Here is a 25,739-nt window from a genome sequence, read left to right as displayed (position 1 = left end):
TGTCCTTCTGTGAGTTCACACTGTGTTCCCTCTGTGAGTTCACACTGTGTCCTTCTGTGAGTTCACACTGTGTTCCCTCTGTGAGTTCACACTGTGTCCTGTGAGATCACACTGTTTTTCCCTGTGAGATCACACTGTGCTCCCTTTGTGAGTTCACACTGTGTCCTCCTTCTGTGAGATCACACTGTGCTCCCTCTGTGAGTTCACACTGTGTCCTTCTGTGAGTTCACACTGTGTCCTTCTGTGAGTTCACACTGTGCTCCCTCTGTGACTTCACACTGTGTCCTTCTGTGAGTTCACACTGTGTCCTGTGAGATCACACTGTGCTCCCTCTGTGAGTTCACACTGTGTCCTCCCTCAGTGAGTTTACAGTGTATCCTCCTGTGACTTCACACTGTGCTCCCTCTGTGACTTCACACTGTGTCCCTCTGTGAGTTCCCACTGTCTTCTCCCTGTGTGTGTGTCTGTATCCAGATTTTCTCCTCTTACAAGCATACCTGTCATATTGGATTAGAGCCACCCCAGTGACTATCTTTACCTTCATTACCTCTTTAAAGGCCTTGCCTCCAAAAGCAGTTGAATTCTGATATATTGGGGATTAAGTCTTAAGATAGGAATTTGGGCAGAGGCATAATTCAGCCTATAGCAGTATATTACAAATATAAATAGCAGTTTATTACAAATATAAATATAACTTTCTATGGCTTATAGTCCTATCAATCACAAGATATTCAGAACATTTTAAATAAATTTATTCTCTTTGGGCACATTGATTAAAAACATTTTTCTTCCTTTAATCTATAATTTAAGATTCACACATATTTTCATTCCTTATAGCGAATTTGCAAGTGAAAAGAAACACATACTTTTTCTTTTAATGGAACCCAGGTCCAAAAGGATATATTATTTTACAACATCATAATAAGATGGAACTGTTCTGTACATACCTTTGAGTTTCTAGCTTCTATGTTTTTTGCAAATCTTGGTTGTAGATGATTGTTTTGGAGTGTATTGGAAAGGTATGGATTAGGAAGAGATAAGGTGAACTTTATATTGCCAGCAGGATTAGAGAAATATGAATGAATCTCTTACCTGTGATGCTCATGTGTCTCAGAAGTTAGAGCTTGAGCAGATGGCCACCTTTTTACTCCAAGTGTCTGGCTGCTAGACAGCTCGCTACAGGGAAACCATAGACAGATCTTGCTTGTATCTTGAAGTGAAGCCAAGTAGAACTTTGTGGGTAAAATGCAAGGAAGGAGATTCCCTAAATGGGAAACACAAGCTTTTCATTCTCTAGCATTACCGAGCATTACGACTAATTCTGAGAAATAAGGTGCTACTGTGGGATGTCAGGCACACTAATATCACTAGAGGAGAACCTGGCCAGATAGCTGGAAGGATGTATTAGATTGCAAAAGGGAGACTTAATTTTGTAGGTCAAATTTTCCTAGTTGGCTGAGTAATTGATGGATCTCACTGGGTGCAGTGGTGCACACCTATAATCTCAGTCCTTGAGAGGCTGAGATGGGAAGATTACAGGTTTGAGGCCCACCTCAACAACTTAGCAAGACCCTCAGTAACATAGCCTGATTCCAAATAAAAACAAACAAACAAACAAAAAAAAGGTCTGAGGATGTAGCTTCGAAGTAGAAAACCCCTTGGTTCAATCCTCCGCTGTACACACACACACACACACACACACACGTGTATCTCATGGTTCTTTAGAGACTCACCATTTGTACACATGAAAAAAACTATTGTGGAACTGTAAAATAACTTAGGTAAACCTAACCAAGGTATTTTAGCCTCTCAGAATAATATTGTGCATTCTGATTTAACCTTCTGAAATAAGATTAGTATGTAGTGGGTTAAAAGTTACTTCTAGTAGGTAAGTGCTCCATTCTTAACCAAAATGCCTTGTAGAGTGAGATCTGGGAGTTCTCAGTTTCGTGTATTAGTTTGTAGATCTCAAGTTTGATGTCCTTTAAATTGTCATATAAGGAGTCTTCAGTTACTGGTTTGCTTCCTTTCCATTTATTTTCTAAAAGATATGAAAGCTAAAAATACGTAGATGGCTTCCTCTTTCTGGTCACATTTAAATAAGATTGGCTTCACAAATATAAAACGTTTGAATAAATTCTCCTTTATGCTTCTAAAGTATCTTACTTGCACTGTAGAGCACTTTGCATTTCATTACTGTTTGGCCATGTTATATTAAGTCAGAACACTTAACAGATACTACAAAACAGAAGTCACAGCAATTGGACAGAGGGGACCAGATGTCAGCTAAAAGGCTTCCTTGCTACATTTGGGACAAAACTAACATCTCCAAGAGTAATGATGACCATGAGGCATTAAAAATTTTATCACATCGAGGGCTGGGCGTGGTGGCGCACGCTTGGAATACCCGCGCTTGAGACAGGAGGATCACGCAGGTTCGAAGCCACCCTTACTGGCTTAAGAGACTCTGTTTCCAAATTAAAAAAAGATATTATATATAAATTAGGTCTGGGAGTATAGCCTGGAGGTAGAAGGGTTTCCAGGAACCCCAGTACCACACACACACACACACACACACACACACACACACACACACAATAGATACTTTAAAAAGTGTGAGAGGAAATTAATTAACTAATTAACAGAGGAAAAAAAAGATGAAATCTGAAAATAACCAAGTTCGGTGTGGCGACATGGTCCTTTAATTTGAGAAGCTGAGACAAGAGGATCACAGATTTGAGGCCAGTCTCAACAGCTTACCAAGACTGCCAGCAACTTAGAGAACCCTGTTTCAAAATAAATAAAATAGGACTTGGAGGTAGAGCTCCCCTGGATTCAATCTCCAGTACCAAAATAGAAAAAGAAAATACTATCTTAATGTCTACCAATATAATACAGTCTGCTAATGACTGTTTTACTGTTCCTGTTTACCATAACCATCTGGTAAATGCGGAAATACGCTTTGATACTAGAAAAAGTTGTTATATGTCACCTTAACCAAGTGATCAGACAGCATTAACTGATTCAAACCGCATTGTATTCCTCCTTTTCAAAAAATGGAAGTACATTTGCATGGAATTCTTATCAAATTATTTAGCCTGTGTCTAACCATGAAGAAAGAGTCACACAATCCATATTCTACTTAGAAATGAAAAAAAGAAAAGAAAGAAAAACCAACCGGGCTATCCTTTTAAAAAATACCACTTTATGAAGACAAGAGAGTACAGAATTTCTGTTCTTGATTAAAAGAAACTAATAAATATTAACAACTAATGTCACAGTTGATCCTTGATTGGATCCTGGATTGAGAGAAAACATATTACTTCATTGGGATAATTGGGAATGTTGAAATATGTATTATAGATCAGATTTTATTTCATTCACATTCTCTTCCTGTGATAATGTTCCTGTGATTGTAGAAGGCCCTTTTTCTTAGGAAGGCATACTAAGCCCTGGGGATACAGGGTGATGAGACCAACAACTTCCAAAGAAGTGTGGATATAGATAAAGCATTGTCAGGAATAAAGACAATCTTTTCTACAAAGTAGCAAATTACATAGAAGTGTACTCCTTGCCATTTCCTACGAAAATGTATGTGTGCCTGTATGCTCCACTTCCTGAATCTTCACTAGTGTCAGCCATCTTAGCTTATATAACCTTGAGTCTATCAGGAATCTTCCAGAATATTAAACTTTGTTTCAGGCTCACTGCTTGTCTTAGAAAGTAGCCAATCGTTGGGAGTTGCTAACCCAGTCTCTCACCAATCAAGGCAAGGGGCAGGATCACATTAAGGATTAAAAACTGAATGATCTGCCAACTCAGTGTGCTTACCAGATATTTTGTCAGTGCACACCTTTCTGCTCAGAAGTAAATTTCCTTGCCAAGTTACTTTTGATTTCATGAGTTTTCATTTTCAGCTTCCCTAGAATGTATTTCTAACAGCATGGACCTGCTAACACAGCAGAAGCAGAATATAAAAACTGTTCAAGCTAGGTGATGCGTATTTTAGTGTATTTTTTAGCTCAGCCGGCTAAAACAAATTCTCATAAACTGGGATGTGGAAGCTGGGAAGTCCAGGATTGAGGTGCTGGCTAACTTGTTATCTCCTGAGGGCATACTTACTGGTTCATAGAAGACACTTTTTTTTTTTTTTTTTTTTTTTTTGCAGTGCTTGGGTTAAAACCTATCTACCGCTGAGCAACACCCCAGCCCTATTTTTTTTTTTTTTTATTCTTTATTTTGAAACAGGGTCTCACTAAGTTGCAGAGGACTTCACTAGCTGAGGCCGGCCGCAAACCACAGTCCTTCTGTCTCAGCCTCCCAAGTACTAGGATCACAAGTGTGTGCCATCACACCCAGCCCTAGAGGATACTTCTTACCAAGTTCTCTTGTGGCTGAGAGAAGAAGCAGGTTCTCTTGAGATTCTGTTAAAGTCACTAACAGAGCTCCATTCTGAAGGCTCCATCCTTATGACACCATCCAATTCGAATTCACTCCCTCAAATACCACCTCCGAACACCGTGGCATTAGGGAATAAGATTTCAACATCTGAGTTTGGGGAGGAAAGAAACGTTTAATCCATAGCCATGTTGATAGTACTGTTCTAGCTTTTCTGTAGTTTTGATGTTGTTTTTATAAAGGATTTCTAGCCTAGTACGATGGTGCACACTTGTAATCCCAGCATTTAAAAGGCTGAGACAAGAAGATTATGGTTCAAGGATAGCCTCAGCTAGTACTTAGTGAGGACCTTTGCAACTGAATGACATCCTGTTTTAAAATAAAGAATAAAAAAATAGGGCTGGTGGTGTAGCTCAGAGATAGAATGCCCCTGGGTTCCATCCCCAGTACCCAAAAAAAATGTATTTTTACAGCTTGAGCAATTTCACACAAAATTACACGTTTCTAGGTTTTCTGGGGGAAGAAAAGGAATATCTGTCAAGTCTAGGCCCTTCATAACCCCATGAATGACGGGATGCATGGCAGCTGTTCCGATGAACTAGGACGAGGCCCTTCTCAGTTTCTCACAGACCTTGCCCTTCCCTTTTGCCCTATATGCATACCCATTGATATTATTGGCTTGGTGGATGTAGGCATTTGAGGATGCAACCCTTGCTTATTTTTCTGCATGGGATAGGTTATAGCCGAGGTACCACCTTTCCATGTACTGGAACTCTGGTTGACACAGAAGTTCCTAGCACAAGAAGTTATTCTGGATCTGATTTTCCTGTCTGCTAATGAGCTTCATTGAGTCCAGCCTTATCCCCCAATTGTTTAGTCATATGCCTAATTGTTTAGTCATTTTCCTAGTCATAGGAAAATGTTGCTATAAAACCTTTTTTAAACTTGCCATGCAGGTGGTATAAGTAGTAAAATTTTGTCTTAGATGTAATGTGGATTCTGCCTGTCAGTCCTTATAGTCTTGCATAAGTACTGAGTAAGCTACATGAACATTTTTCAATATGGCATGCTAAATCTTTGCCAAAAAACATTTTCTGGAAACACTGGGGATTGAACCCAGGAGCCTCCAAGCTCTCATCCCCTTCCTGATTTTATATCTTATTTGGAAACCAGATCTAAGTTGTATAGGCTGGCCATGAACCTCTGATCCTTCTGTCTGAACCTCCCAAGGACTGGTATTACAAGATGCACTACCATGCCCAGCTATTTTTGCATTTTTTACATTAGAATCATCTATATCTCAATATATTTCTGGAATACTTGCCTTGGATGTTAATTCCCTTGTCCTTATATTATGCAAATTTATTCTTTGGGGATGTTAAATATCTTTAATATTTGAGTTTAAGACCTTTAGCCTAGGCAGGGAGGCTGAGATAAGAAAATCAAAGGTTCAAGACCAGCCTCAACAACATAGTGAGATCCTGTTTCCAAGAAAAAATAATATAGGGCTGCGGGTGTAGCTCAGAGGTAGAATTCCCTTGAGTTCAATACAAAAGCCATTATTTGAATATCATAATCACCAAATGAAAGTTCTTAGGTAATTAATCCTATATTTATAAATACATATTTGCTTCTTCACCTGATCCCCAACATAAGTAACATTTTAATCATTGTAGCCAATTTACTGTTGAGTAGAAAACCATCTGCAAGCATTCTTAACATTCTCTTCCTTCGTCCTTAATGGCTAAGAATTCATAAGCATTAATAGACATTGACTGGGTATCTAGTTTGTCCTCATTATTGAATCAGTCGTTTTCTTTTACATCTAATAGCATTTATTTTGTTCACTTAGTTGTTGTAATGATTGTTTTCTTTATATCTCTTATCCTCAAAATGGGCATAATCAGACTACATATTTTTTACCCCTCCTCCCAGTTTGTTATACATGGTTTGTTAAAGAGAGTGCACATCATTCCCTTGGCAAGTCTGAGAAACATATATTATGACGGGCAGAGCGAAGGAGCCCTGTGGATGAGCACTAGACAGAGGTTCAGAGAAGCAATGCTGACATCACTCCATTGGAACGAAGGCATCGCTGCAACTGTAGATACGTTCTATAGCTAGCAGCCAAGTGGATTTCTTCTCTAAGAAGGAAAAAATGTGAAACAAACCAAAGAAGTAAATCATGTTTATAAAGGGGGATATTTTAGTTAGTTTAGGCCTAACAGTTATTCAAACAGTCTGAACTTACGTTTCTTTTTGGAGCAAACATGAAAACCATTATTTATGGAAAGTTTAAATTTCACATGACACATCTTCCTTCTATGTGTGTGGGTCTCTACTTCTTTTTTGAAAAACTGTATTTTATTTGCTTTTGTATTTTTATTTCAACCATCCTTTTGCTAAAAACACTTCACTTGTGTGGAGTTCTTTTTAGGGAGAAGGAGAGACTGATCTGAGCTTCTTTCCATTTTTGTCATACCACACAGGCTGGTTCTTGGCTCCCTGGGGGCACTTTTGAACTAGCTGCTCCCCTCTTCAGCCCCGTTGAAGGCATTTCCCAACCCTGAGTGTGCCTGCATTTGGAAGGCAAAATGCACTTCTCCTGTGAAGGTCCCCTGTGCTCTGGTATTCCGGTTTTACTAAGCTAATTCTTACAGGAAGAAGTCTTCACACACTCAGGCAGCAGGATGTGAAGGTGGCTTGTCATTTCCAGCCAGCCAGTTGCCAACAGAATAGAATCAGAAGAAAGGTCAGTTTTGATTTGTGCCTATCCCATTGCAGCTTCGACATAAGAAAAAGGAAATGCAGTGTTGGCTTCCAAGATTTGCCTCAGAACTCATTTACTTACTGCAAACAAGAGGGAAGAAGGCAGTCTTGAGGATGAAGAAAGAAAAACTTGTCCTCAGACCTTACGTTCCTGACACTTTCAGGATAGTCTCCCCTTCATTTGGCACACACCATACTAGTTTCTTAGGAGGAAAAAACAAGACAGTTTTCCTTTTAGCTTGATTTAAAAGAAGCTACCCTAGCAGGTGTGGTGGCGCACGCTTGTAATCCCCATGCTTGGGAGGCGGAGACAGGAGGATCGCGCAGGTTTGAAGCCAGCCACGCTGGCCTAAGAGACCCTGTTTCAAAATAAAAATATAAAATAGGTCTGGGAGTGTAGGCTGGAGATAGAAGGGTTTCCAGGAACCCCAATACCATCATAAATAAATAAATAAATAAATAAATAAATAGGCAAGCAAGCTACCCTAAAGGCAAATCACCAGAGCTGTTCTGTTTTCTTTGTTCATTTGTGAAATGATGAGCTAGTCTTCCCTTTTCTCCTCTCCCTTACAATATGGGGTGAGGTATATGTAAGAGAGAGAGAGTGGGTTTTGATTCAAATAGAAAGCATGTGGGCAAGCAGAATCTTGATATAAACTCTGACATACACTTTTTGTACAGCTGGGCTCCTAAGCCATTTTATGGAAAGGGTAATCATTCACAGGCTGCTCCAGACACAATTAAATCATGCTTAAGCCAGGGCTTCTTTGTTAACTCAGATATTTAGGGAATAGAGTTGTGAAGATAGACATTTTCATGATAGACTGTTACCTTTCATGCATGGGTTTATTTTATGTGCATTAAATAACTCTCACTTTAGTTCAGTTAAACAGATTTTATTTTCACTCTTATTTGTATAAATTGTGCGCCTGCAATTTCCTTACTTTCTGAGTCTGTGGCAAACCAATGGAAAAGTATTAACTATGTGGGGCATAAATGTGTTTCCCCCTCTTTACCCATATTTGCAGTTAGAACCTTGAAAGGCAGTTCCCGGGCTGGCTTTGATGACAGCCCTCCTGCTGCAGCAGGGTGGTGCCAGGCAGAAGAGGCCATGGCTGCCCTGCCCTTTCCTCCCTGCCCTGCCCTTTTCGTTTTTGATCATTTGGGATTTCTGTTTATTTGACTCCATTCATGGCTCACTTTTTCTTATTTCTATTCTCAGATACTTTTTCCTGGATCAATGGCCTTTATTCATTTCACAACTTTTTCCAAGTTAAGAAAAAGGAAACTACACTAACCCTCTCCTGTCCCTTTGAGGGTTTTGTCTGCTACCTTTCATTTCCCCTCTAGCTCAGTGAAAGCAGCTACCTCTGTTCTCTGTCTCACATCCCCCCTCCCTCCAGGTCTCTCTTAATTCATGACAGTCAAATGTTCTTGCTTTGGGACCATGTACTGGACTTGTGGTCCTGAGAAAACAAAATCTGTTCTCTGAACTTGAGTTTCTTACATTCATTCCTCAGTCAGCAAAGACACCTATAGATGCTATGCCCAGCAGGGAAGATGAAATCTGTGGAGCTACAAAGACATCATTCTACCTCCTGCTGCAAAATGGAGCAGAGGACTTCAATCTTGCTAGGGCTGTTGTAAAAGTATGGTGCTGGTGCCTTGAGCAGCAGGAGGCCAGGAGTACCAAGCATGCCTGGTCACAGCTGCCAGCAAGGGCAGATCATCCTGGAAAGCCCTGACCTCTCTGTGGAAGTTGTTTTTATCCCAAAATCTTTCACTTTTGTTACTAGCTCTTGATTGAAACCCATTCTTCCTTAATTGGATGTTTTCTCCCCACCTAACCTAGCTTCCATACCATTTTTTTCTTTTTCTGTCAAAAGCCACAATCAGCCAGGTGTGGCGGCACACACTTTTAATCCCAGGACTTGGAGGCTGAGACAGGAACATCACAGGTTCGTGGCCAGCCTCAGATACCTTAGTGAGGCCCTCTGCAACTTAGTGACACTTGTTTAAAAAATAAAGAGTAAATATTAGGGTTGGGGATGTAGTTCAGAGGTAGAATGCCCTTGGTTGCAATCCCTAGTACTGCCAAAACAAAACAAAACAAAAAGCCACAGTTACTCTTCTGACATCAGTATTTGAAAGCAGGGTAGAAAGGGGTATCTTCAATTTTTGTGGGACAAAGCAACCTTTTTTTGACTTTTCGTTCTTTCAAACACCATGTCTAGTATGTAGATCTAGGGACCTTTCCTTCTCAGTTCTTTTAATTCTTCCCTTTTTTCTGTATGGGAGCAGGTGACCATTCCTGCACGTAACTGAACTTCTTTTAAAACAAGGATAGGATCTGGATCATTGCCCAAGACGATGCAGTTGTGTCCCTCAGGGCAGGACAAAACTTTAACTCCTTTCAGCCAGCTGTTTGAATGATTCTAGCTACATGAAAGTTTGAAACCATAGGATCTTTTTAAGTCTCCAGTACCCAGAGGCTTAAAGAAACTTTGTCTTTAACAACTAAACCAATTTATTTAGTGGGACTATCCTTAGGTTTTGTTTTTAGTCTCCGGGTGTTTACTGGTGGTTAACTTTTGAGATAGACAGTAGATGTAGTTTACTTCCACAAAATGTGAGGATATGCCACTTGTGACTTATGGATACAACTCATTATCTCTTAACACGAATACATAATTATAGACGAGCTTGTAACATTTGGCTCTTTGAATATAGATTTTCTTCTAAAAGGTTGCTGTTTATGATATTGCCACCAGCCCATTTGTTTTTCTCAACAAAATAATGGCAAACAGGTTCTTCTAAATAGAATGCCATGGGAAAATGAAGACCGATCCTTTTAAAGTTGAGGTCATGTGAATTACAAGTTTGTTGTCGTCATTGTTTTTAATGTAGACTTGGTTCCTTTAGTTAGTCAATACGTATCTTTTGAACTCTGGCTATGCAGGAAGGTGCCAGGTAAATGGTGAGCACCTCCCCAGGTGGGTTCAGCACACTGCAGCCTGCCCTTTATTTATGATCCATAAGCGAGGGTGTATGTAAGCGAGGGTGTTTGTTATGCTTTTATAGCATTATGCAAACAACTATGTGAAAGAGGAAGAATATGTAAAAGAGGCCTAACGGGTTTAAAAGATTTATCTGGTTCATTAAAGACAAAATTTATGTACTTTAAGCCAGGTGTGGTGGCTCACACCTGTAATCCCAGTCTTTGGGAGGCTGAGAGAGGAGGATTGCAGATTTGCATCCAGTCGCATAACTTAGCAACTTAGTGAGGCCCTGCTTCAAAATAAAAAATGAAGTAGAGCTGGGGAGTGCAACTCAAAGATAAAATAGCCCTGGGTTCAATACTTATCCTCCCCCCCACACACACACACACATGTGCCTGTGCCAGGCCTGCAGTACCTTTACCTTCCTGAAGCTTACATTTTAGGAGGCTGGACCAATTACACGCAAGAGAAGAGGTAGAGTAGAGCATTCACTTCAGACTCTGATGACATGAGAAGGCAGCAGGGTAGCAGGATTCTGCGGAGCGCTTTTGAAGAGGTGATCTGGAGATATACCTGGGGGAGCTCCCACCCCCTCGTTACACCTCTTCTGCACTCCATCACCTGCTGAGCTTTAGCAAGTGGCTCTTGGGAAGCTTCTAGAATGCCCGATCTGGGCCACCTTTGCCACAGCACCTGTCACATGGCATTGAGATTGCCTCTTTGCTTTCTTGCCCCTTCTCCCCATTAAACATGAAATGTCTTGGGGGCAAGGATAAATGTGCTAGTTATGCATTTGGCTCATAAACCAGGTTGAACCTTTAGATGGAATCCACTGCTAACTCAAAATTAGATTCCATCAGGCATGTTGGGAAAGTCAAGCTGTTCTGACAAAGCAGATTAAGTTAAATTCCATCCTCTATCATTTTTGTATATATCCTTGCCACCTCATCCTCTTCACTTCCGACACTTTCCCTCATCTACTCCAAAACACGCTCCAACATACGCCCATTTCCCATCTTATTAAAAGATATTGGCATCCATCCAGCCTCTCAGGCCCAGACTGGAGCTGTCTTTGCCTGTGCACACTTCCTCACCATCGCCTGTCACACGCACCTGCACCTCCAAAACTAGTCCACTTGTACTGTAACTCTAGCCTGGGCCGGCTTTCCACCCAGACTGTGGTGGCAATAGACAGACTGCATTTCTGCTTCCACACTGAACTTTCTTATGCCCATTGTTCACACAAGCAAAATAGCTATCTGAAATAGATATGTGGTAGCTGGGCGTGGTGGCTTGTAATCCCAGCATTCGGGACACTGAGACCTGGAGGATCGCAGTTCGCAGACAGCCTCAGCTACTTAGTGAGGCCTTCTGTAACTCAGTGAGACCCAGTTTCAAAAATAAAAAGAATAAAAAATAGGGCAGGGAGTGTACTCGGAGGTCAAATGCCCCTGGGTTCCATCCCTAGACCCGCCCCCCAAAAATATAAAAAAATAGATATGTGGTCATGTCAATCCCTCCAGTGGCTGTTGACTTGGCTGTTGACTTTAAAAACTTGAACTGTACAACACATAGACATACATATTGAACTAAGAAATGTTTCATGCTAGAGATTGAACCCAGAGACATTCTACCATAAAGCCACATATATTCCCAGCTCCATTTTATTTTTTATTTTTTTTTAATTTTTTTTTAATTTATTTTATTGGTGCACTGTATTCATACATCATAGTGGGATACAAACTTTTGTAGACATACATGCACACATCGCCCAGTCAGCCCCCACCCCATCCCCAACCCATTCCCTCCCCACCCCTCCTTCCCATGCTTGGCTTAGTGGTTGACATCTAGTATTATAGCAAATTATCCAAAATTAAAAATGATAATCTCACATAACAGTTTCATTTGTCTGATACCAAGCTTTTGATGACTTAAAGATAACATTTCAATATTTTTTTGCTTTCTTTCTTACCAGAGAATATTTTTTTTCTATTTTTTAGGTGAAACTATCATATATTTATATATTTATTTTTCAGAAAAAATCTATCCTAATATGGAATATGGATTCTAGATACCCAAAATGATCTTGAAAAAGAACAAAGCTAGAAGATATATATTTTCTGATTTCAAACCATATAAAGCTACAATAATTGAAACAGTGTAGTACTGTTCTAAAGGCAGATATATAAACCATTGGAGTTAAATAAAAGCCTAGAGCTAAATTCTTCCCTATATTATCAAGTTATTTTTGACAAGGTTTCCACGAACATTTGGTGGTAGAAATAATAATCTTTTAACTAAATACTGTTGAAAAATAATAATTACATGGAAAATAATAAAATTGGACCCTTACCTAATCCCATATACAAGTATTAACTCAAAATAGATAAAAGACCTAAATATAAGTCTTAAGACTATAAACTTTTAGAAGAAAATCTGGGTCATAAAGCCTCACAACATTGAAATTGGCAGTGATTTCTTGGATATGATTTCAATGGCACAGGCAACAGAAGAGTATACAAACTCCCTAAAAAATAAAAAAATATTGTATATCCAAAGACAATGTAAACAGAGCTAAAAGTTACTAATAGAATTGGATAAAATATTTCCAATTGCTGTATCTGAAGGTATATTAATATTCCAACTAGACATCCTAAAAATTAACAACAATAAAGGCAAACAATACAATTTAGAGATAGGTAAAAGACTAACATAAATAATGAATCTCCACAGATAACCAATCTTAGTTGTCTGTTGGATGGACACTCTTGTTTCTCTGGTTCTGGTGTGTGTTACCTATTTCTTCTTTGTAGTTAATGTCTTTGAGTATTTTCTCTAGTACTGGTTTTGAAGACATAAATTCCTTCAGTTTCTGTTTGTCATGGAAGCTTCTTATTTTTCCATCTAATTTGATAGAAAGTTTTGCTGGGTAGGAAATGTTTGGCTGGAAGTTGTTTTCTTTCAGAGTTTGGAATATGTTACTCCAAGCCCTTCTGACTCTCATGACTTGGTTTGGGAAGTCTGGAGTGATTCTAATTGGTTTGCCTCTGAATGTCACTTGGCCCTTTGTTTTTGTTGCCTTTAAGATTCTCTGCTTGGCTTCCACAGTGGTCATTTTGACAATTATGTGGCGTGGGGATCCTCTTCTCCGATCCTGTCTAAAGGGGGTTCTATAAGTTTCCTGGACCTGTGTATCAACCTCTTGCTCTATGTTTGGAAAATTTTCTGCTATTACTTCCTTGAAGAGATTGTTGATCCCTTTGGTTTCACTTTCTTTTCCCTCCTCTATTCCAATTATTCTTAGGTTAGCTCTTTTAAAATGGGTCCATATTTCTTCAATGTCAGATTCCTGCTGTCGGATAATTTTTCCTAGATTAGAAACTATGCGTTCATTTTTGGAATGATCATCTTCTAAGAGCGAGATTCTGTTCTCCATGTGGTCTAATCGGTTGTTTGTGCTTTGAATTGAGGCCTTTACTTCATTAATTGCATCCTTTATCTCTTTTTGGCTCTCTCTGAGTTCTTTTCGAAGCACCTCTATTATTTCTACAGTTATTTTCCTGATTTGATCTTCTAGAAATCTCTGATTTTCTGTTTTATCGGGTTCTGATGTTGTGGGGTTGTGGGCGTTCATTGCTCCAGTATTATTCCTCTTTCCCATGATTTCGGAAGTTTGTGCCTTCTCTGGGTTCTTCCTTTGGGTCACTATGACTTCACTTAAGGTGCTCTGGATCTTGAGTCTGTAGTATCTCAGACCCCACTACTCCTTTACTGGGTTGTATCACAGAGTCTCCGACCCAGGGAATCGATAGAGGCTGCTTTAGACTGTGGGGGGTGCCGGGTTGCACGTTCTCCTATGGTGTGATATCTCTGCCACCCCCCTCCTCCACTGGGTCAAGTCCCAGGAAGTACAGTACTGGGATTTCTCCTCTGTGGCCCGCAATTTGACTCACTGTTCTTGAGTTCGCAGATGTAGTTGTACTGGACTCGTAGAATTCGCTGCTGCTGCCGCCAGTGGCAATATGGCGCCGCTGGTACGCCCTCGGCCATGAGGCTGGCTTATTTCTTCTTGGTTTTGAATTCCACTCTGAGTTCTTGCAGCGTGTGCTGAGCTCAGCCACTGGAGCTTTAGATGTTTCCTGCGCTGAAAAATCCCGCCCGGCTGTTCCGCAGCGGCTCACCTCAGCTTGCTGTAGCCGTCCGGTGAATTCGCCGCTGCCGCCAGCGGTATGGCACTGCTGCCGTGTCCTCGGGCGTGAGTCCAGTGTATCTCCTCTGTGGCTCTGAGCTCTGTTCTCAGACCGCTTTCTCTGTGGAGCCTGGTGATTTTTTTGTTTCTCTGGTGATGGTGTTTTCTGGCTATGAAAGGCGCTGATTTTGTGGTAATGGAGATTGGTTGTTAGCGAGGCTCTTAAGCCCCACTTTTCTCGGTCGCCATCTTCCCGGAAGTCTAATTTTTTTTATTTTTTGGTGGTACTGGGGGTGGAACCCAGAGGTTTTCTACCTCCCGGCTATACTCCCAGACCTTTTTTATATTTTATTTTGAAACAGGGTCTCACTAAGTTGCTGAAAGCCTCACTAAGTAGCTGAGGCTGGCTTCGAACCCGTGCGATCCTCCTGTCTCAGCCTCCCAAGTGCAGGTATTACAAGCGTGCGCCACCACGCCCGGCTTATTTTTTATTTTGAAAGGATTTCACCAAATTGCTAAACATCTCAATAAGTTGCTAAAGTCAGCTTCAAACCTGGGAATCTCTTATCTCAGCCTCTCAAGTGCTAGGATTACAGGTGTGCACCACCACATCTGGTTGAATAAAATTTTTGAACAGGCCCATGTGCATTGCCCACTGTCTCTTCAACCTCATCTCGTTATGTTCCCCCTCTCTTGTCTCCCCACTTAATAACTTCCTAGGGCCTGTTATTCCTCCTTGCCTGTTAAGTTACTAAGTGGAATTTTTTGTTAACCTAGTTAAACTGTGATAACTTAAAACTGTGCAGTAAGGAGTTAACACCACCTCAGTGAAACCCCCACCCCACCCCACAGACATCCTCATCCTGATTTTTGTTGTGGGGTTTGTGGTACCAAAAACTCATGGTAAAAGGCAGTTGCCTTAATGATAGGCTTAGTTAAAAGGCCTTGGAGGGGTATCGACAACTACTGCCTTCTAATGCTATGTTTTTCTTTTTTTTTCTTTTTTGCAATGCAGAATATGAGTTGGAAGTAAAGAGGGTACAAGATATTCTTTCCGGAATAGAGAAGCCACAGGTATGTCTTCTAGATTGCTCAGCATAAGTAGCACTTAAGTATTTCAGATGTGTTTTTTTTTCACCATGCAGCAGGTAAGCAAAAGGACCCCTCCCATTGCAGATTATATATAAACTGAAGTTGCAGTTCTTTACTGATGGAGTATGAAAACACAGAAGAGCAGCTTTCTCTACAGTTGCCCAGTAGAATGTCTTCTTGGCTTAGACATTTTTAAATGCAAGTAAACCTTTTTGACGTCTAAGGATGCTTTTTGTTTCCTTCCTTGAATCTACACAACAGTCTTCTTTTGGTAATTCCTTTTACCTGTGTAAATGTAGTAATAATAATTTTTGAAAACTTCAGAAATTTCCAGTATTTTTCCAAGTAAATTGCAAAAATTTATATAAATATCAGCTGAGAAAAATAAGTTCAGGATGTTTGGGTGCAGTGGCAAGGAAAAAGAAATTGGTGGGAGCACTCCTACTGTGAGGTTGTAAGTTTGATTTTGCCAGGTGCTTTGAGATTCAGGTGAAAAATTCAGCATGTCAATTCAGCCTTTCATGTGAGATTAGAGAGCCAAAGTTCTTTGGCATGTTTTCTGGCTGCACTGGAAAACCTTGATTCTTCATGTGTTTCAAATACTGAAGCTTTTCCACCCAAGCAGCCAGCTGTGCCCCAGGGCACATAGTTGGGTTTGACTGAAGCTGAAAGCATGAGTTTGTTGAGGAGGGGTGTGATAGGGCCCTGGTGGAGGGGAGAGGCCTTGGGCTGGGGCTGGGGAGTTGGAGCATACACTTAGGAGGAGCAGGTTGCCACTGAGGGGTTTTGAGCAAAGAAGTTAAGAATCAAGGTTGAATTTTCAGAGGGATTAAACAGTTGGCAGGTGAGTGAGAGCAGGGATACGAAGGACGCAGTATTATATTCCTAGTGGTAATCTCAGGTATAGTAAAGAGGCACTGGATGCCAGAGCCATTATAGAGATGAATCAATGAGGCTTTATGACCGCCCCGATATTGAGGATATGAGATGGCGTGGACAACTGGGATTTCAGGTTTAGATGCTTCCTCTTGGGAACTGCATCCTCCAAGACCTTCCACAATTCCATGCCTGTTGACTGGAATCCTCTTTGTGGTACTTACTTAGTACCACAGTCCTACATGCAGTTTCACTGCAAGTGCTCTCCCAACCAGTGTCTGATTCTGATGCAGAAACAGGTAAGTGGAGTGCAACACATTAAATGCATTCCACTTACCTGTTCCTGCATCTTTCCCAGGTATCTGTAGTTCCCCTAGGATAAGATGTCTATCCTTTTTGTCTACATTTGTTTCACTGCCAGGGCATCCAGAAAGATAAATATAGTGGGCAGCCACAAGTATCTGGTATACACAGTGCTGTGGAGAGGAGGATCTAACCTGTAGGGAGAGCACATGCAGTGACAAGTGGTCAGAGTGGCTGGAGTGGATGATAGTTTGGGGTTGGGAGGCGGAGTATTAAGGAGAGATTAGAGATGGGAGATGGGAGCCAAACATGGTGGCACACGCTTGTAATCCCAGCATATTTGAGGCTGAGACAGGAGAATCACAGTTCGAGGACAGCCTCAGCTACTTGGTGAGGCCCTTTGCAACTCAGTGAGACCCTGTTTCAAAATAAAAAATAAAATATAGGGCTGGGGATGTAGCTCAGAGATAGAATGCTTCTGAGTTCCATCCCCAGTACTCCCCCCCCCAAAAAAAAAAATCATAAGGAAAATACAGGAGTCAAAAATCAGAGAAGGAAGACAGAGCAACATGTTGCTGTGTAGCCGCACAGCTTGATGGCCAAGTCTCCATCATGTTTGGACTCACGGTGCTTTTTAGATACTCTGAGTCACTTTTTTACTGCAGAAGGGGCAGAGTCTGCTTCTGTGGATGCTGTGGCACTAGCAAATATAAAAGCAGTGTTAGATGCCTTGGTTTCCTTGACTGAGAATGTATTAAACTCTTAATCTTCCCAGAGGGTAGGTTGACAGGTTTTTTGTAAAGAGCTAGATGTAAGGTATAAGAATGATCTTTCCCCCTTTAGGGCAGGTTTTCCTCAGGTATTTTGTCCTAGTGATGAAAAACTAGCTAAAACAGGGCCATCTGGATAATGCAGGAGAGTCTCCCCATCACAAGACTGTTAACTTAGTCACATTTGCAAAAGTCCTTTTTATCATGTCAGGTAATATATTGGCAGGTTCCAGAGGCAGGGGGTCATTCTGCTTATTATACAGTCACCTGCTCCTCATAAGCCTCCTCTGCCTGGTAACACTTCACTCATTTTTCCCAGCTCATTTGTTTACCTTTTTTCCCCTCCAGAGTTCTTTTTTTTATTGTGTCTTTTTTTTTTTTTATTGTATTGGGGATTGTGCATTCTGCCTCTGAGCTACACCCCCAGCCCTATTTTATTTTATTTTTAAAAATTGAAACGGTATAACTAGGTTGCTAAGGCTGTTCCCAAGCCTGCAGTCCTCCTGTCTCAGCCTCCTAGGTGCTGGGATTTCAGGTGTTACCACTGGGCCTGGCTGCATCTATCTTTGTGCCCCTAATATCAATTACTGCCCGTGGCGTGTATTGAACCCTTAACAGGCATTTGCTGAATGATCCTGTAGCTAGCTGCAGTGGTGGAGCCAGGTTCTGGCAAGTGGAACAGATGCCTGAAGGCTGGCTCAGCCATTGTGGAGGAATGCTGAAGCCAGGTTCAGAGTGCCAGGCGGCAACCAGGAGGGGAGAGGCCTGTGCTTTGCAGACAAGCTCTATGGACTGGTACCTAGCATGACTTAACTGTTTCTGTGACCTTGTGTAAGTTATTTCTCCTCCACATGCCTCAGTTTCCTCATCTTTGGAAGGTAGGATAATAAAAACTACATACAAGGATCTGAAAAGCTATATATTATTCAGAAAATAAATCATAATATATAGGACATCACTAAGCAAAAGTGAAATTCCCTGTTATTTTCTGAAATGAGAAGCGAGGGTATCAGACTACCTCCCAGGTTAAAAAGCAGAGCTATATAAGAAAGGTTGACATGCAATTATAAAATAAGGATTATTGTTCTTTAGTTACATCTGGTAGAAACTCTAAATAAATGACATATATTTTTCCTCGCAATTTTGAAGATGATTTAATTTAGGTGCAGAAACAGTATAAAGGACTTTTGAATTCCAGTCATCTTTCTGGAACGTTAGGAAATGAGTACCTTCCAGGACCCTGAAATGAGTATCTTCAAAGACCTAGATACTATAAAGAGCCAAATGTGTGCTGGGTGTGGCAGCAGACACCTCCAATCCTCGTACCTGGGAGGCTAAAACAGAAGAATTACAGGTTGAGGTCAGCTTCAGCAATTTAGCAAGATCCTATTCAAAATAAAAATAAAGACAGCCTGGGGGTGTAACTCAGAGGTAGAATGCCCCTGGGTTCAATCGCCAGTCCTGTGTTTGTGTGGGGGAGCCATACTGTTTCATTTAATCTCATTAAAGCAGATTCCTGGTACCCTAGGCACTTGTCCATGGATTGTCCATCAGGTGCCTTGGGATCTTCACTAGGACCACTGTAGCAGAGAGATAGCTTGGTATTATCCCAAATCATTTAGAAATTAGCCAGCTACCTCTGGCCTAATGTGATCTGACCTCCCCTGCCAGTGGCACAAGATGGAGTTCACATCCAGGTTGATTGCTTTTGTTCAGGATGTAAATAAATGTAACCTGGAATTGTGGTCCCACATTGTTTCTATCTGCTGATGTTTGGCTTATAGAAACCATTAGAGCTGGGTGTGGTGGCCCATGCTTATAATCCCTGTACTTGGGAGGCTGAGACTGGAGAATCGTGCAGGTTCGAAGCCAGCCTCAGCTACTTAGTGAGGCTCTTAACAACATAGTGAGACTCTGTTTCTAAATAAAATATAATATACACTCCTGGAGTATAGGTTGGAGGTAGAGTTCCTGGGTTCCATCCCCAGTACAAAAAAAAAATAAAAAGGAAAAAAGAAACAGTTGATTAGACAGTTCTAGAAGTGAGGCCCAAGAGGCACACTTTCCCTACAAAAAGCAGTTCTTTGAACGATAAACAGCACTACGTATTGGACAGATCTAAGGCTTGTAACACTGAAGGAATTATAGACACAGATTAGTCTAACATTTGTGGATTTGAGTATCCTTTTTCTTTGATCTTTTCCCTTTTATTCCCCATCTTTTTTGTTCTTTGTTTATTTGTGCATTGTAGTCATACATCTTAATGGTACAAGATGGTGGAGGCACACATGCACACCTCACTCAGCCCTTACCTAAACCTACCTCATTCCCTCCCTCTTCCTCCTCCTCACGTTTGGCTTATGATTGACTTTGATATGTTTTTGAATGTATATCATGTACATTAGGGAATTTGATCTTTTCTGTCTATTTCTTTTCTTTTGTGTTGTTATTTGTGATGCTTCTTTAGAAGTGAAGTCAGTATTTTTTTTCTTTTTTTATTTTGTGGTACTGCGGATGGAACCCAGGATCATTCTGCCTTTGAGCTACACCCCTGCCCTATTTCTTATTCTTTATTTTGAAACCGTGTCTTACTGAGTTGCAAAGGCCGCTAAGTAGCTGAGGCTGTTCACGAACTGCAATCCTCTGTTCTCAGCCTCCTGAATGCTGGAGTTACAAGATTGCACCACCACATCCAGCTGGTCTTTTTTTTTTTTTTTTTTTTTTTTTGCGGTACTGGGGATGGAACCCAGGGGCATTCTATTTCTGAGCTACACCCCCAGCCCTGCTTTTATTCTTCATTTTAAAACAGGGTCTCATTGAGTTGCAAAGAGCCTCACTAAGTAGCTGAGGCTGTCTGTGAACCACGATTCTTCAGTCTCATCCTCCCAAATGCTGGGGTGACAAGCTTGTTCCACCATGCCTGGCTGTTATTTCTATGGTAATATTTCTCAGCATATTCCTTAACATGGTTGGTAGGCCTTCCACATAGTGAAATTCAAAGGTGAGACCTAATTTAGAAGCCACTAACTTACAGAGAAATTAGTCACAATGAGAAAAAGAATAGTATTTCTAATTCAAATATCATTTTCAATTAATTCTGAGAATATATATTGTAAAATCTTACACAATAGTGTAAAAAAAGCTGGAATGGACAGGAGAGAAAGGGCAAAGAGAAAGAGGGAAGGATTGCTTACTATAAATAGCTACAAGATAATGTTTATAATTTATAAACACAAAAAATTTCTCAAAGTGAAACCTGGTCTCTTCTACCCCCCACCCTCACCCCACACCCCACACCCTTGCTACTGGAGATTGAAACCAGGGGCATTCTATCTCGGACCTGTGCCCCAGATCTTTTTATTTTTTATTTGAAACTGGGTCTCGCTAAATTGCTGAGGCTGGCCTCAAATCTGTGATCCTCTTATCTAAGCCAGGATTACAGGTGCTTTCCACTATGCCCTGCTGAAATCTGTATTTAATAAATAGATAAGACTAATTTCTAATCAGATGGGACCACTGAGAGGTAGGTAGTATTTTTTTTATGTTTTGTTTTTGTTTGTTTGTTTGTTTGCGGGTCTAGGGATAGAACCCAGGGGCATTTGACCTCCGACATACATCCCCTGCCCTATTTTTTATTTTGAAACAGGGTCTCACTAAGTTGCAGAGGGCCTCAGTAAGTAGCTGAGGCTGTCCGTGAACCCCGATCCTCCGGTCTCAGCCTCCCGAATGCTGGGATTACAAGCGTGCGCCACCACTCCCGGCTTAGGTGGTAGTTTTTTTAAGTCCTTCATGGAACTTTAAAGCAGTTTAGTTTAAGTAATTAACATGCAGACTTACATTAACTAGTCTGCTATACAGCATCCTCTTTTATATTACTGAGTACAGATGCACAGGAGAGATTACACCTTATCTAATAATTTCATAAATAAAAATCACTCCCTTATCACCATTAGAAAGGAGATTGCTTCTAGTTAGGGCAGATTAGTTAAGTGTCCGCCAGTCAGTCAGTAGCTAAGACAGTCATGGTGGTGATGTGGTTCGCTGTGCCTTTGTCACTTCAGGTTCACTGCTAGGGAGGCAGTTTGAGCTCAGAGAGGCTTGCATTGCAAGGCTCCTGTGTGCGTGCTGTTGCTCTGGAATAGACAGGAGCCCAGATAGAGTACTAGTGAGGTGACACCTCCCAGGACTTTTGCAGTCAACACACCCCTGAGTAACATTCTCTGAAAAGGCACCCTGTGGTTCCTGAGAGTCAGCCTTGAAGTGGGAGTGAGTTCTGAGCCCAAGCACACTTTCCTCAGGATCTCCAAGCCTGCAGAAGAGAAATCATGGGGGATGGGGATGGCAGGAGTACCAACAGGGCTTGCTGTCAGAGGGATGGTTAAGCTGGAGGGAGGGATTCACAGGCACTGCGGTCCTGGGAAAATGATACTGAGTTCCCCAGTGCTTGTGTGATGGGCTGGCCCAGGGACGATTCACTTCTATACACCTGTGTTCACACTGCAGCTGGCCCCCTGAGGCCTCATTCAGAGCCCAAGGAGGAAGCAAACGTTATTTTAGCTGATGCTTCAGATGTTGCGCATTGTCAGGGATGTGAATGTGTAGCCGTGAGTTCGGCATATAGGCTGCTCGCATCTGAGGGAGCTGTAGACCAGCTGTAGAGTCAGCATCAGCGCACACTTGGCAGCCATTTTCACCTTAGTGAGTATCTTCCCAAGACCTGATAAGCCTCCCTTTCCATTATAAACCGAGCTCTTCACAGCCAAATAACTCAAGTTAAAATTCAAATATACCTCAGTATTACCCATTAATGTGTGTGAAGGACTTCATCAAATACACTGGTGTATATAAGGAATTCTGTCTTAAAAATCTAGTTAAGCAAACTCACATAACCAAGGAGTGCTCAGTTAAAAATGTGGGTGGAGTGCAGAGACAAGTGGTTGATTCTGAACAGGGGCCTGGAAGGACAGTCTGGACCTTTCCTGAACCAGTCCTTGGGTGCCTGGGTGCCTGGGTGCCTGCCTCAGAATTGTGTCTGCTCTGCCTCCTGCATCCGTCTCTCCTCACCAGGTTGGTGTTGCTTCAGGCCAAAGTTCATATATTGTTTTTGTTGTTATTGTGTGTGGTCCTGGGGATTGAACCTAGGGGTTTTCTACCCTTGAGCTACTCCTTCAGCCCTATTTTTTTTGAAACAGGGTCTCAGTTGCTGAAGGCCTCACCAAGTTGTAGAGGCTGGCCTCAAAACTGCAACATCTTCTTGTCTTTCCTTCCAAGAGTTAGGATTCTAGGTGTGCGCTACACCTGGCTTAAAGTTCTTCTCTTAACCATCCTTGTGTGCACAGTGAGATGTAAGGACCAACTGAATAAACAGAGGCAGCATTTGAACTGGGTTTACATTTAGATCCTCAAAGTTGGTAGTACTATCCTCTGGGGGGTGCTGGACTTTGGGCACAATTAAGAGGTGTTAAATAAAAATAAGGGCCTGAAGTAATTTGACTGAAAAGGGTTATTCAACATTTGTTTTTCATATTATTTGTGTATTTATTTTCAAAACCTTTATGTAGATCAGTTAGTAATGGAAATGGAGGATTAAAAAAAAGATAGGAGCCAGGCATGGTGGCACATGCTTGTAATCCCCGCGCTTGGGAGGCTGAGACAGGAGAATTGCACAGGTTCGAAGCCAGCCTCAGCTACTTAGTGAGGCTCTCAACAACTTAGTGAGACCCTGTTTCCAAATAAAGTATAAAATAGGTCTGGGAGTGTAGCCCTGAGGTAGAAAGCCTCTGGCTTCCACCCCCAGTACCACCAAAAAAAAAAAAAAAGATAACAACTGAATATACATTTCCAACTTTAACCTAAATAATCCATAGCTATAAAGTCTTTGTGAGCAATAAGATTGAGCCACTTTATTGTTTTGTATATATTTAAATTGTTATCTAGACTGATATATCAATAAAATATATAGCAATAAAATGACTTTTAGAAAATTTAAAAATTAGTGTTCTGTTAGATTGATTTAAAGGAACCAAGCCATATGTCTAAGGTTAGTTTCATTTAAAAACAGACTCTAAAACAAAAATTTGAGTACAGATACTTTATTCAGGATGGTGACACATGAAGTTCTTTGGAGGTGGGAAGGAAGGAAGCCCTGCCCCATGGGGTCTGTTAATGAACAGGTTGCTACTGTGGGAAGCTAGGACCCTTCTGAGTACCTCAAGAAGATAGTCCAGAACACACCTCAGAGTAGGGCTCAGCAAAAGTGAAAAAGGACATTTTATTTACTTACTTATTTATTTATTTATTTATTTTTGTAGTACTGAGGGTGGGACCCAGGGACTTTTCTGCCTTCAGGCTATACTCCCAGACCTATACTGTATTTTGAAACAGGGTCTCACTAAGTTGCTGAGAGCCTCACTCAGTAGCTGAGGCTAGCTTCGAACCTGTGCGATCCTCCTGTCTCAGCCTCCCAAGTGCTGGGATTACAAGCCTGCGCCACCATGCCAGCTAAGTGAAGTCTTATACGGAGGCCAAAACAGATGAAAGAAGAGAGAAAAGCAGAGTGTGAATCCTCTTCCTCTAAGGAACATTTCTGTTCTTTATCAGCCCTGTCCTTGGTTTCAAGGTCCAGGTTCTACAGCCTGGTCTCTGTGCTTTCTCAGCAACCAATAGGACTTAAAGGGAGTGGTTTGAAAGACAGTAGCTAGGCTGTGTGTAGTGCTGCAGGCTTGTAATCCCAGCTCATGGGAGGCTGAGACAGGAGGATCACACAGATTCCAAGCCAGCCTCAGCTACTTAATGAGGCTCTCAGCAACTTAGCGAGACCCTGTTTCCAAATAATGTATAAAATAGGTCTGGGAGTATAGCCCTGGAGGTAGAAAAGCCCCTGGGTTCTACCCCCAGTACCACAAAAAAAAAAAGGAAAGAAAAACAGTAGCTTTAAAGAATTATTTAACAGGCCTGCATGGTGGTGCACACTTGTAATTCCAGCATTTTGGAGGCTGACACTGGAGGATCACGCCTCGCGGACAGCCTCAGCTACTTAGCGAGGCACTATGCAACTCAGTGAGACCCTGTTTCAAAATAAAGAATAAAGAATAGGGCTGGGGGGGTGTAGCTTGGAGGTACATTGCCGCTGCGTTCTATTCCTGGTGCCAGGAAAAAAAAAAAAAAGAAAAAAAGAAAAGAAAAAATGATTTAACACCCAGCAAGCTTGAGGCCACCAGCAAGTTCCTGTGATTATGGCTCCTCCTGTACAACACAATGCTTATCATGGAGGGCATTGAACTCTCCCATTGGGCTTTTTACTGTGACAAAAATTCTTAGCCATCACTGGTCATTTTTCTCTCTGGAAAACTAAATGCATATGTTACTGAATGTCAGGGGTAAAAATCTGCATTATAAGGACATGCTGCAGTGACTGTAATAGGAATTTGACTAGGAAAACCTCATAGGATTGCTGTCATTATAACTAAATTGTCTACCTTGGGTTAACTCTTCATTTTGTATCACTCCTAGTGATTCTGCTACTAGTGATTTCCAAAGGAAACTGTGTGTCTAGTGTCTAGTGCATGGGAAGTGGATCTGAATGCTCCTGTCCCGCTTCTTCCTAGGTTTCTAACATTCAGGCGAGAACCGTTGTGTTGTCCTGGACTCCTCCTGTTGGACTTTCGTGTGGACCCCATAGTGGTCTTTCCTGCCCCTACAGTTATGAAGTTGCCTTATCAGACAAAGGAAGAGATGGAAAGTATAAGATAATTTACAGGTAATGTATGTTTCCATGTGTTGTTCTTAGCCAAGTTGTGAAACTTGGACGTTAGAGTTCTTAAAGAAAATAGAGAAAAAATTCTAGGCTTTGTAAGTTTTTATTTGAATAATTCATTTTAAGAATTATTAATAATTATATTGTCCAGAATTAACTTTGTCCAGATAATCACCATTTGGTTGTGTTAGCTCAGTATCGTATTAATGAGACTTTCCACTAATGTCTGCGAGAGTAAAACATGACTACAGCTTTACTACACAGTCATAGGTATCACCTCTTAACTCTCTTGTTGTTGTTGTTTTGCAGCACTAGGGGTTGGACCCAGGAGCATTCTACCTCCTGGCTATACCCCCAGCCCTATTTTTTATTCTTTATTTTGAAACAGGGTCTTACTAAGTTGCAGAGGCCTTACTAACTAGCTGAGGCTAGTGGCGAACCTATGATCCTCCTGTGTCAGCCTCCCAAGTATTGGGATTACAAGCATGTGCTGCTGTGCCTGAGTCTTTCTTGTTTATTTTGAAACAGGGTGTTGCTAGGTTGCCGAGGCTGGAATTGAACCTGCAATCCTCCTGTCTCAGCCTCCC

General features: G+C 41.3%; 1 protein-coding gene across 1 annotated transcript in view; it reads left to right on the top strand.

Annotated features, from left to right (window-relative positions):
* The window catches only part of FNDC3B (fibronectin type III domain containing 3B), a gene marked incomplete at both ends in the record, with an annotated part of 288,711 nt that overhangs the window by 163,550 nt on the left and 99,422 nt on the right, over positions 1-25,739 (top strand). Inside the window, 2 exons of the mRNA XM_080696168.1 lie at positions 15,371-15,429; positions 25,004-25,155. Coding sequence (XP_080552294.1) covers positions 15,371-15,429; positions 25,004-25,155 — 211 coding nt within the window. The remainder of the gene's footprint in view (positions 1-15,370; positions 15,430-25,003; positions 25,156-25,739) is intronic.

This window comes from Muscardinus avellanarius (assembly GCF_963383645.1).
Source record: "Muscardinus avellanarius genome assembly, chromosome: 5".
NCBI lineage: Eukaryota > Metazoa > Chordata > Mammalia > Rodentia > Gliridae > Muscardinus > Muscardinus avellanarius.
The sequence above is the reverse complement of the archived record's forward strand: the minus strand, read 5'-3'. Positions and strand labels throughout refer to the sequence as shown.